At 38.3% G+C, this 12035-nt stretch overlaps 1 protein-coding gene across 1 annotated transcript; it reads left to right on the top strand.

Moving 5' to 3' along the window:
- Positions 1-8391: 8391 nt before the first annotated feature.
- On the top strand, positions 8392-11318 carry LOC137953909 (uncharacterized). The gene is made up of 3 exons (XM_068801459.1): positions 8392-8695; positions 8796-11050; positions 11152-11318. Exons 1-3 carry the CDS (start codon positions 8512-8514, stop codon positions 11224-11226), a joined length of 2514 nt encoding a protein of 837 aa, XP_068657560.1. The 5' UTR covers positions 8392-8511; the 3' UTR covers positions 11227-11318.
- Positions 11319-12035: the final 717 nt, after the last annotated feature.

The following is a 12035-nucleotide window of genomic DNA, read 5'->3' as shown; positions in this document are numbered from 1 at the left end:
TGCAAGGCAATTATGGTTCGAGCCCAGTGAGAATTGGGGTGATTAAGGTTTTAAAAGGGGTGGGCCCGAGAGTGGGGTGGGGCCAAGGGATCGGAGTGAAAGTGAAAGGTGAAAGGTTGGGGCAACAGGCGGACAGGCGCTTTATAGGAAGAAGCTTCTTGCAGTATCCAAGCGTGACATGTAATTAGTTGTACAATGCGTGCGGTCTGAGCCACTGACTACGCTGCCACGTTGGTTAATCCTACGTCACCATACCAGCTGGAAATTTGGAATTACTCGTGGAATATTGTATTTATCAATTTACGTGGACTTTTTACCCATAATGTAGTGTGTGCATGGATTTCTAACTAGGGATTGTGGGAAGTCATTAGTACAGATGGGAAAGTGAATTACCTGAAAAAAGAAAAAGTTGATGGGCAAATTGCTTTCTCCGCATGCCTCCTCCCTAAGGGAGTGACTCAAATGCGGGGAAACGAGGGCCCCACCATTTCGCTCGGAATCGAAACTTCTGCTGGAAAAGTATTTTCGAGTGGGTCGACAACGGCAGCACTCGGACACTCATCATATCTTTCCCATCCAATCCTACCCGTCTACGCGCATTGAATATCTGATCCACGATTCGTGAAAGAAGCGGCTTCCACTCGAGTGCGACAATACGGTGGGCCCCGTAGAAATAGAAGTAATGAAGCGTACTCGAGTAGAAGTGGCCTTATTTTATGTCCAGTCTCCTCCATCATTTAACCCTAAATCTCGTATTTTGTTGAAAGATTCGGAGATCGACGCCTTTGATCATTTAATATGCTTTTGTGGTGGGCCCACGTGTTTATTTTTTAAGCAGATCCGTATCTTTTCATTCCGCGGCTTCTAGATACGTGTCGGATCGGAGAGACGGACATGAGTGATGTACACGGATGCGACATAGATGGATGGATGGATGGATGGAGTGGATGTCGAATATGGAACATGGTCTGTGACTTCATCTTAGATGTGAGAACCGCAGATTTTGCGGGATGTTGGCTCAGACGGCTTTTCCCGCCCATTTACGCTGAACCTTAATTTCAGACTCGGCTAAGCAAACACCGGCCCGGACCAGAGGTGGGACCCGGCAGACAAACTAACTGCTAGATGATGACACGTGGTTAACTAGGACGGGATCTCGCTCACGCTGTCGGGCACGAGGCGTCCACCTTTCCCTGCCACACGCTCACGTGTGGTGAAATTAATTTTATTTTAATATATATGCATGAAAGTTCCGATGGAACGGTTGGAAGGTGGATTTAATCTTAGCCCTTGGTTCCTGATAATCCTCCTTCCAAACGTGGTTTCTTTGTCCCCTAGTGGTCCCTACGCCAGGCCCATTAGCATGGGGAGAATCTGGACAGATTAATGGGCTTTAATTTGATTTGCCAAGTGACCAAAAGAAAGACATTGGGGCCCATGATTTGAACGATTCGGAATTCAATCTATAAAGAAGGTTGTCTTATTTATGGTTGATTATCTGGTCCGATAATAGTTGGAAAGGGGTGTTTTTTTTTTTTTTAATTTAGGATTTAGGTGAGTCCCTTCCAACTCACTCTAATCTCGACTCAGCTTCAATGTCGCCGAGTGCTACTCGACATGTCAAAATTGCCTATTCTACATCTCAATAACGACACATGAGGCCCATCCAATCCTAGTTTGTTCGTATCACCAGTGTAAAAAAATGTTTTTAAAGGCCCACCAGCACGTGGGTAGTCTCGACACGTTTAGTGGGCTTCCAACTCAACGCGACCGGAAATCCTCTTTGGGCCATAATGTTGGAACCGTCCATTCGTTACCCTGTGTAGATCGTCTGTCTCATTATGGTGATAATGTGGTGGGACCTAGCCTCGAAGACCACCCGTGATGTCTCGCAAGCTAAAGACCATGGGGCTCCACCTTGTCTCTTTGCATGTTGTGGATCTCAATTAGGACTCGAGCAGGCAGGCCCACGTACCATGAACCATTGTTTAGAATTATTGTGAGAATCTGAAAGCTTTCCTCTTTTGGTAGATCGCGAGTCTTTTCATTGTTCTAAAGCAAAACGACTTGCTACTTGCTAGTAATGTCTTTCTTGGAGGCCACCGAAATTTTGTAGGGATACCTACCCTACCTTTGTTCTTGAGCCATTGATTGGAATCATCCCCTCACTTGCTTGTAATTGGACCCATGGAACTTGCACTCTTATCATGGTGTTCATTGCCTTAGCTCTGGCTTTGTCTATAGATAAAGATGTGCTTGAAGGCCTGACCTATTATTCCCTTACATGTAGGGATAGTGGACAGTTATAACTAAGGGTGACATTGAATTGAACTGAGCCCAAACCTACCTATGCTTGAGCTGAGTTTGATTTAAATATTTTGAAATTGAACTCGAGCCTAATAATTTAAACTGAGTTCGAACTCCAACCTACATTTAAAATTTTACATAAAATACATGTCAAATAAATTGTATATAAAATTATTTATACTCTCTACATAAAATTATTCATAAAAACCACACAATTATGCATAAACTTTATTCAATAATCAAACACAAAAACATCATTGAAATATCAATATCAATTAGCAATCACCCAAATAAAAACTATACATCCAATATAAATTTATAAACTCTAACTCTTTCTCTTCGTACTATGGAAACAATATGCAAAGTTCCCTTCGCATGAGCAAAATCCCCACATATGACAAAAACAAAAGAATAAAACCTATTATTGTTTGATAAAAAAAATACTCTTCCACTACTAATTCTTAATGTGGTGAAAAATATTAAAATTACCCATATGAAAAAAAGATGACATAATTAGTAGCATTATCTTCACAATCTTCTTCTCAGGTTGTAATCGTAAAACAAATTTTTAATAAATAAAACTAAAAAGTATACTAAAAAATATCATAATAAATATATTCAAAAGTAGTTCACCTTTTGATTTTTCTTGACACCGTGAAGAGCCCGAACCTAATCATTGCCACAAATCAAAGCTTGGACTATATTTGGTGCCAAGGAAGAACAATGTGTCTATTACTCTACCACCAGCACTAAAGGTAAACTCTGAAGCTACTGTAGATATGTTTATAAGGATGTCTGCTACCATCTTAGATAATACTCGAAATTTCATATTATTCACTTTCCACCATTCTAAAACATCAAAATCATATTGTGAAGTTTTCTCACAAATATACACACCTTCTTCCAAATAATTTTCCAATTCTGACCTTGGTGAGTTCCCTAATTTCACTTATTTCACATAAGTCATTAACTTTGACCAACCTGAACACTATGAAGAATTTGACCTACTACTTGTGGAAACACCCTTAGAGCTAATACTTGAAGCAATCCCTTCATTACTAATCTCCACATTATATATGGATACATATTCATCATAAATCTCATATAAAGTCCGTCGAACTAAATTTATATTCATTTAAGCTTCTTCCTCATAATATATCTCTAGAAAACACATTTTGATCAACCTTAATTTGACCCTTGGATCCAAAACTGAAGCAACCTCCATCAACAAATTGTATTCACCCCAATACTTCTCAAATTTCTTTTTCATTCTACGAACCATTGTCCTAATAAAAACATTTTCATTTGTAGAATGAAAATTCAAAACTTCTTTTATCCTATATACCTCACTAAGGTACAAATTAAAAGTAGGGTAGTCACTCCTAGAAATTATATTAGTGACTATATTAAAAACTTTTAGAATCCTACACACCATTTCAACCTTTTTTCCATTCATCAAAATTTGGCAAATAATTATAAGTTGGTTCTCTATCTTGAAATCTAGGGAATGCATATTTGAATTTTAATACAGAAGACAACATGTCATAAGTGGAGTTCCAACGAGTTGAACAATCAATAACCAACCTGTTTTCACCTAGTTGTAATTGTTGTACAATTTCAGAAAAAGTGTAAAGTTTAGGCTCAGACAAATTTATGAAGTTGATACTTTCGTGCACATTCTCAATGATATGCTTAATCTGAACAAGACCATCTTGGACTAATATGTTCAGAATATGAGCACAACAACACACATGAAATAACTTTCTACTAAAAATCAATTTTCAAAATTCTCAAACAAACATCATTATATACAGCATTATCAACTAAGATACTAAATACTTTATTTTCGATTTCCCAATCTTTCAAACATTTGTAAATAGCATCTACTATGTCAACACCACGACGAGGAGGAACATGCACAAAACTCATGATTCGTTTTTGTAGTTTCCAATGACTATCATTAAAATGCCCAATAATAACCATGTATTCAGTCTTTTGGTTTTGTGACTTCCAAATATACGTGCTAAGACTAATCTTGTAAATCCCTTTTAATTAAAATTTCAATTTCTTTTTCTCTGCCTCGTACATCTCCATACACTCCTTAATGGTCTTACGCGATATTTTTTCATAATTTATATTTGCCATCTTCAATATAAAATTAAACCCCTCCTCTTCTATTATCATGAATGGATGTTCATGCATAAGAATCCAATGAGCAATGAGTACTCTCATTTTAGCTTAATCATATTTGCCTCCAAAATCCATAAAAGGAAGTTCAATGGACTCTGATCAACATTAAACCCCACTAGTTAAAAGTTTATGATTTTTTGTTTTCTCATTGCCACTTTTCTACTAGGATAATTTTTTAAATGTTGACTCATATGTGTGGTCAATCCATTGTAATAACACTCAAATTAGTTTTACAATGAACACATTGAGCCTTTTTTTTACCATCTATAAGTGAGACTTATTTGAATTTTAACCACACATGAGACCTTTTTGTCCTTTTGAACTATGGATAAAGTCACCTTCTTCGTCATTTAGGATACCTTCATCTAGGTTCACTTCTATTACATTAGTAGTTCTAGAGGTATATGACTCTGGTGGAGTTGAGTCGATATATATGGCCACAATAGAACTAGTGTTAACTACTGATGTCAATCGAGCAGGAGGTGTAGACATTCTTACTTCTAAAAAAAGAATTACAAATTAAAAAGAAAAAGAAAAAAAAGCAATCCAAACAACATTAGTAGTTCCATGCAAACTGGGTTTAAGCCCCAATTGAACCGGATAGATACAAAAAAAACCGATCAGTATAAGCACACCCAAGAATTAAAATTACGAACAACCATACTCTCAAGTGCAAGTACACCCAAGAAATGCAGTACCATACTCTCAAGTGCAAGTACACCCAAGAAATGCAATTTGGGAATAACTATTTGTTTATAGCTTTGTTTATAGCTTTGTCGTCTTCGAGTGAATTTTTTTATCAATATATGTAAAAACTACCAAAAGCTAAAACAGGAAATTGTTCCCATCTCAGTATCGAACAATAGAAACAACACCAGCCATGAGATTACACTAAAGGGAAGTGTTCATTGGTCCTGCCAGAGGTACACTTTGTTCAGAAAGAAGATGATGGGAACCCAACAATGTGGAGAGATGGATTTGAGTTCATGTAATTGTGTAAGAGCTAGGTTTTGAAATATTTAAAATTGAACAATTGGCAAAATAAATTAAATTGGTAGGAATCCTCAAATCCATAGGGAAGGGTCATCTAAACAAATCCACTTTTCTTGGTATTCGTCCTTGATTTCTTCATTTGGGTAGCCATTGGAGACAAAAGGAAAAATAATATACCAAAGTGCAAGACAAATATTTCAATCTAACACTAACAGTTAAAACGCCCAACAAAATAATATAATGGCAAAACAAACAAATCAACAAAACGGTAAGAGCTGAAAAACAAAAAAATCAACAGTAGGGTGAGAGCCATTACCTCTGATAAATTAGTAGGAAGAAGCTCCTGAAACAACATGAGGCGTTCGTCCATAGCAGTTTTAGTGCAAAATCGAAGATAAATAATGGAAAACAGAAGATAAAAATGAAAACAAAATCACTATTACATCTGCGATGAAAAAAAAAACAGAAATAAAGAATAAAAGAACTTACCTTTGTTTTGTCACTTCCGTCGGCGAGGAAGAAGTTCGGAGGAAGAAATCGAAGAGAAAGAAAATCAAAGAAGAAGAAATCGAAGAGGAAGAACAAAGAATAAGAAGATGAAATTGAATAACAAACTAAAACTTACCTAAAGGAGTAGATTGTAGTCAATTTCCTTCGGATCTTCTCCCCCAAATCCCCATTTTTGCTCAATCACGAAGTACTACCGCCTGCCGAATCCCGACTTTCCCTCTTCCCCAAATCCTCAGTTCCGAAGAATGAAGGATGAAGCTCCGCACTCAGGCCCTCGTTAAATTAATAAGCCGCGAGCTTTCGAACAGACCATAGTTCGATCAAGCTTAGTTCGTTAACTGAAATGAGTTTGAGATCTAGATAAATCAAATTGAACCGAGCTAAACTCCCGCTCGCAAACCGGCTCGATCGATGTCACCCCTAGTTGTAACCACTCCCTCATTTTTTAATGGAAAATAAAAGTTTTATGAACAACTAATATGGTCTAACAGAAGAGTTTTGTGACCTTTCTAGCTAGGAGCTTCTGAACAGACGATACCATTTTCAACTTCTAGAATTTGATCGTCATGCGTGGGTAAGCGATCGTTCACACTTCCGTTTAAATTATATTTATGAATTTCATAATATATGTAAAAATTCATTTATACTTACATTGCATGCTTTTTGTTGAAAGTCGAAATAGTAGGTTACGAAAACCAGGAGACCAATATACTCCTCTTCCTCCTTTGCCTCTAGTCTAGGGTGTGATGTTTTCTTGTGAAAATCAGTCTTGGGCAGAGAGAGAGAGAGAGAGAGAGCGTTCATGGGAATGTAAGGGATAGATAGTAGTGGGCGTAGGGTATTTAGGAAGATCCCATTGATAAAGAGACGCATAAGCTGGGGATGACTGATCTTATAACTCTTGTTGAACTTTTTATTCTCCTACTCTCCCTCTTACCTCTACTGAACTCGCCTTGGGGCAGACTCTAAATCTATGCCCTTCCTGCTTTGAATTACAGCATGGGCTCATAACAAAAACCCCACTTATCAATTCAGGGACCAAGGCCTCACCCCTTGAAGGGGGAATGATTAAGTGTTCAAGGGGATCAGTTTAGCCACTCTCTCATGTAAGTTTTCTACCATCAGATAACTCTACAAAAGTAGACAAAAATTTCTTTTCCTAATCCATTTGTGAACAGAACAAATTCTGGTTTTCATACAAAACCATCTGGGAATCTCAAGCTACAAGGAGACAACATTAGCAGCTATGGCAGTGATCTCATCTCTTGAAAATAAAACAAAATTAAAAGAAAAAATAAAAATTCTCACAATTGAGCTACCCTTCAAACGATATTAGTCTTTAGTTTAATTTATAAACTGATTAAATTCTTACTTTTATTTTCATTTGCATTCTACTCAAATAGTGTTCTAGGGTGTGATCCTATCAATTGGAATTTTCATGTGTATGAGTTATCCCTAATCGATCGTACCTCCTCTCCAAGGAGGAGACTAGGGGTAGGCATGGGATTGGGTGTTACGAGGAATTCAACCTGACCCAACTTGACAAACTCAGGTTTTGTAATTTCACCCTATGGGTTAGGGATGGAGCGGGAAAAAAACCCACCGGGTTTAAGCTCGGGAACTGGTTTTTTCAAATCCAACCACATATGAGACAAAAATATAAAACAAGATAGAAAAAAATTGGGTTTTACTGGGATGGGGTGATGACTTATCAAATTTAAGCTGGGTTTACGAGGATGGGGAGGGGATATGGTTAAGAAGATGGTGATCGGGTCGGGGTTTTTTTAGGTTGGGGCTTCGGGTTCGAAAAAGAAGAATTGTACCTACTAAATGAAATGGTTTATAGGCTATGGGATAATTCCTTCTTTCTTGAAAATGAAGAAGATCCATTCTCATGGAACAAAACCTTTTTCCAGTTCTTATTTAGGTAAAAACTTGATTTAAATTAAAATTGGATGGCTAGCTAGTTGGTCCAATCTAACCATAAATCGGATTAGTTAAAAGGTAGGATAACCTATGTTAAAAAAAAAAAATATATGGGAAGTAGATTTAAAATACTTTGGTTCAACCTAGGGCTCAACCCAAACTAAACTGGTTAGATCAAAATCCGTCATCCTATTAATAATTAATTAAAAGTAAAAAAATCAGAAAAATAATAATAAAGAAAAGCCCACTTTGCCCTAAAGTTGTGTAAATAAGGGAGAGCATGTGGAGTTGGTTTGCTAGCCCTAGCCCAACGGTCCGGAAGTCGGAACTCTTTTTCTTCCCCAACGGTCAAATTCCTCTGGCGAAAAATTCAAAAAACGCTGACACTTCAACGTTCTAAAGCTCTCTTCTCCTCCCCCGACTAACCAGTCTATTTCTTAAATTCGAACTTCCTTGGCACTACGTCCCGAGATACTCTCCAAATCCCCTCTGTCGATATTTCCGCTTATAATCACTGCAACCAATCTTTCTTCCACGCTGTTCTCTTTCAATCACTGCAGGAGTACTCGAGAAGGGAAGGCAGAAATGAACAGAGAAAGCATCGGGGCGTCATCGCTCAGATCCTCAACTCCCACTGCGAGCAGATCGGACCACAATTTTAATACTCCAGATAGTTGCGTTCGGCGGAAGAGTTTCACCGGTACATCTATCCCGGCAGTTCAGAGAAAATCCTATACTGTTACGCCTGCTAATAGCCCTGCAAGTCAAGGTACTAACGTCTTATTCCTTCGAATGTCTGTTTTCTGTTCCTTTCTCTGTTTATGTTCTTCTGCTCTGCTGGGTGTTGATATTTATTACTTTTGGACCAGAAATCCCCCCAAGAAAGATGAGATCTTCATTCGAGAAAGAGAACGAGAAAGATCGAACTGCATCAAGTTCAGTGCGTATACAATCACCTGTCATTTCAAAAGGGACAAAGAATTTCATGGCTCCAACCATCTCTACAGCTTCCAAAGTTGCTGCATCGCCTAAAAAGAAAATTCTTTCAGAAAGAAACGAAACGGTTAGGTCTTCTGATTCCCTCTCTGATGTAAAATCCTCCGTTACGTCCATGAATTCGTTACAGACTTCGGGAACCGAAAAGGCCTGCTGCAATCCCGAAATCAGCTCTGTTTCACTGTCAATACCCTCAAAACACTCAACTTCTAGAGATCAGATCTATAGGGCTTCAGTTTCTTTCCCTAACGGAAACTCCACTTTAGTTTCGGAAGAGGTGTCGGATATTTCTAAAACTGGAAGTGGGAGACTGGAAATGGAGAACGAGGTTGGTTCCGAGATCCGGTCACATAACCCAAAACTCTCAATATCTGGAGAAGGTCCTGAATCTTTGACGCCAGATAACTCGAAGCTCACTGAACTTTTGGAGCCAAAAATTTCAGAACCAGAGATCCAGTCACATAACCCAAAACTCTCAATATCTGGAGAAGGTCCTGAATCTTTGACACCAGATAACTCGAAGCTCACAGAACTTTTGGAGCCAAAAATTTCAGAACCAGTTTACAAGGATGATCGGTTGGATCCTAAAAAGAATAATTTCTCTTTTCAGGCTTTGCCCCATAATTCGTCTCGTCCCCCATATAATCCACAAACTAATTATCTTTCTCCTAGGCCTCAATTCCTCCACCACAGACCCAACTCGCGGATTGATATCTGTCTGACTAGAGAAAATGATTCTCATAGTGACAAAGGCATTAAGCTTGAAGAAAGCTTCGGGTCTAAAAGCTCTTCAGACACCGAAGAGTCTGTAGAAATCCCAAAAGATTCCGAGGAATCACTTTCTCACGATGAAGAGGCCGAAGGTTGTGAGGAGACCTGTGTAACAGAGATTAGTAACAGTAGTATCAAAAGGAGGTCTCGTTCCTACCTTTACGGAGAACGAAAGGTGAAATCAGTCCTTCTAGTTTGTGTTATTATAGCTAGTTTATCAATGTCAATTACAGATTCTCCAGGCATGATTATCTCTTCTTATCTCCATGAAGCCTTTTTTCCGAACCAGTTATTTGCTCCTGCTTATGAAAATCTTGAGTGGGCGGCTCATAGTTTTAAACATTGGTCAACCTCTTATTGGTCTGAGGCGATTCTCTTTTTTAAAATTGAAAAGAAAGGCAAATTTCAGTTTGCAAATTTAACTTCTTTAGACCATGAAATTTGTAACCTGCTGGATATTATGGCTGCCGAGAATCAGGCGAATATTTTGCACAAAAAAGGTATGACACAGCAGATCGTAGAAGATTTTACTGAAGAAAAACTTCACGAGACAAGTGAAGATTTCAAAGACCATAAAGGAAGCAACTTCGTGGAGGAGGGTCACTCGGTCTACAGTATGGCAGAAGCCATGCAAAATCAGATTACTTCAGAGCTCGAAAGTGAAGAACAAAACAAAGAGGACGCTGCTGATCACTTGGACTATGAGAGTAAAGCAGTTGCAGACGACGTTGTTGCAATTGTTCGGCAGACTGAACCACAATATGAAGAGGTTCTATCGCGCCATGAAAGCACAAAAAATATTGATATAGAAGTTGCAGAAGAAATTGCAGACGCAGCTCTTGAAGCTGAACAACTTTCATCCCAAATTGGAGAAGAGCCTGAATCCCAGGAAAATATTACTATGGAATATCATACTTACATTAGGAGTGAGTCAACGTCTGAAGAAGCCCCTTCCGGAAAGCTGAACAAGCACCGGGTGCACATTGCTCTAACATCGTTTGCTTTCCTTGCACTTGCTAGCCTATCATCTACCATCTATCTCAAGCACAAGAAAGCTTCCGCGGTACAGCCAAAGGTTTTAAAACAGTCTTGTTCAGTATCCGCTAGCAGTGATGGACATTCTTACTTGAAAGGATCTCGAAATTCAGAAATGGAGGTTGAGATGTTAGAGGGGTCAGGTCCCTCAGAAATGAGCAGCAGTGTCCAGAAGAGCTCGTCTTACAGTCGAAGGACAAAGGTTGAAGAGATTCAGAGCGTTGAAAGAAAGGCAAGAAGAAACTCCTCAGTCTCGGATCATTCTGCAGAATCACCTTCTTTAGGGAGCTTCACAACATATGAAACACTACACGGTAAACATGTAAGTTTCTCTCGAATAGCTTTAATGGATTTTATTGCTGTTTCCGGGTACACTGCTTGTTTTCAGGAAGAAATCTGTCTAATCTTTTGTTATGGTTGAAGGGATGCGAAGAAAATGATGTACTCACTCCAGTTAGGCGTTCGAGCAGAATTAGGAAGAAGATCACTTCCCCCTGACAAGAAGAAGAATGACATCCCCCTTTCTTGTTGGGTCTCTTAGATGATGCAACATTTATCTTCTGAATGGAATGATGTGACCATCCCTGCTATTCTGTCTTCCACCTTCAACACTAATGCTAATGGTGTTTTGAATGTTATCATGATGATAACTGGATCTTCCACTTTTCTCCAATCGATTCACAACACAGACACAAAGTGGAGATTGAAGGTTGTACCAAAGAATATTTCTTGGTAGTTTGATTATAAAATTTGCTTATCAATCACCTATTATTATGTTAAATCGAGGGTACAAGTAGTTTAAACATAAGGTTAGCTTTCGTACATAAAATTTGCCTTTGGGTTTAAACATAAAAAACTTTCCTACTCTATTACTATATGTCAAACATTGAGTGGGCAATGACCAAATTAATGCATCAAATTATAGGAGTCAAAACTACAGTATTGAGCAAAAAAAATTGTTTAAATGGTCAAATGCAAGAGGGAGGTTTAATGTAAACAATAGAAGATGAGGTCTCAAGATAGATAACTAGTTCACTAGTGTGTCGATACTTCATGGACATGGAGTAATAATAATCCATTTATGTCAAAGCAACTTAAAAATGTGTCAAATAATCAACTTTTCGATGCACAAAAATGGCTCGATGGATTTCGTGCAACATCAACCAAGCAAAGAACCTAAATCCGTTCCTTGTCACTAACTATTTTTGGAATAATAATGATCAAATTCTCAATTTATTTTATTTTATTTTCGTTATGTTTTTCAGGAATTAGAGAGAAGAGGGAAACAGGCAGTGTCCAACAAGCGG

The sequence above is a fragment of the Aristolochia californica genome, unplaced genomic scaffold, assembly GCF_029961685.1.
Source record: "Aristolochia californica isolate CCGP_79_NKW_82.1479 unplaced genomic scaffold, dmAriCali1.0.hap1 SCAF_16, whole genome shotgun sequence".
Taxonomy (NCBI): domain Eukaryota; kingdom Viridiplantae; phylum Streptophyta; class Magnoliopsida; order Piperales; family Aristolochiaceae; genus Aristolochia; species Aristolochia californica.
This window is presented reverse-complemented; position numbering and strand designations above follow the sequence as displayed.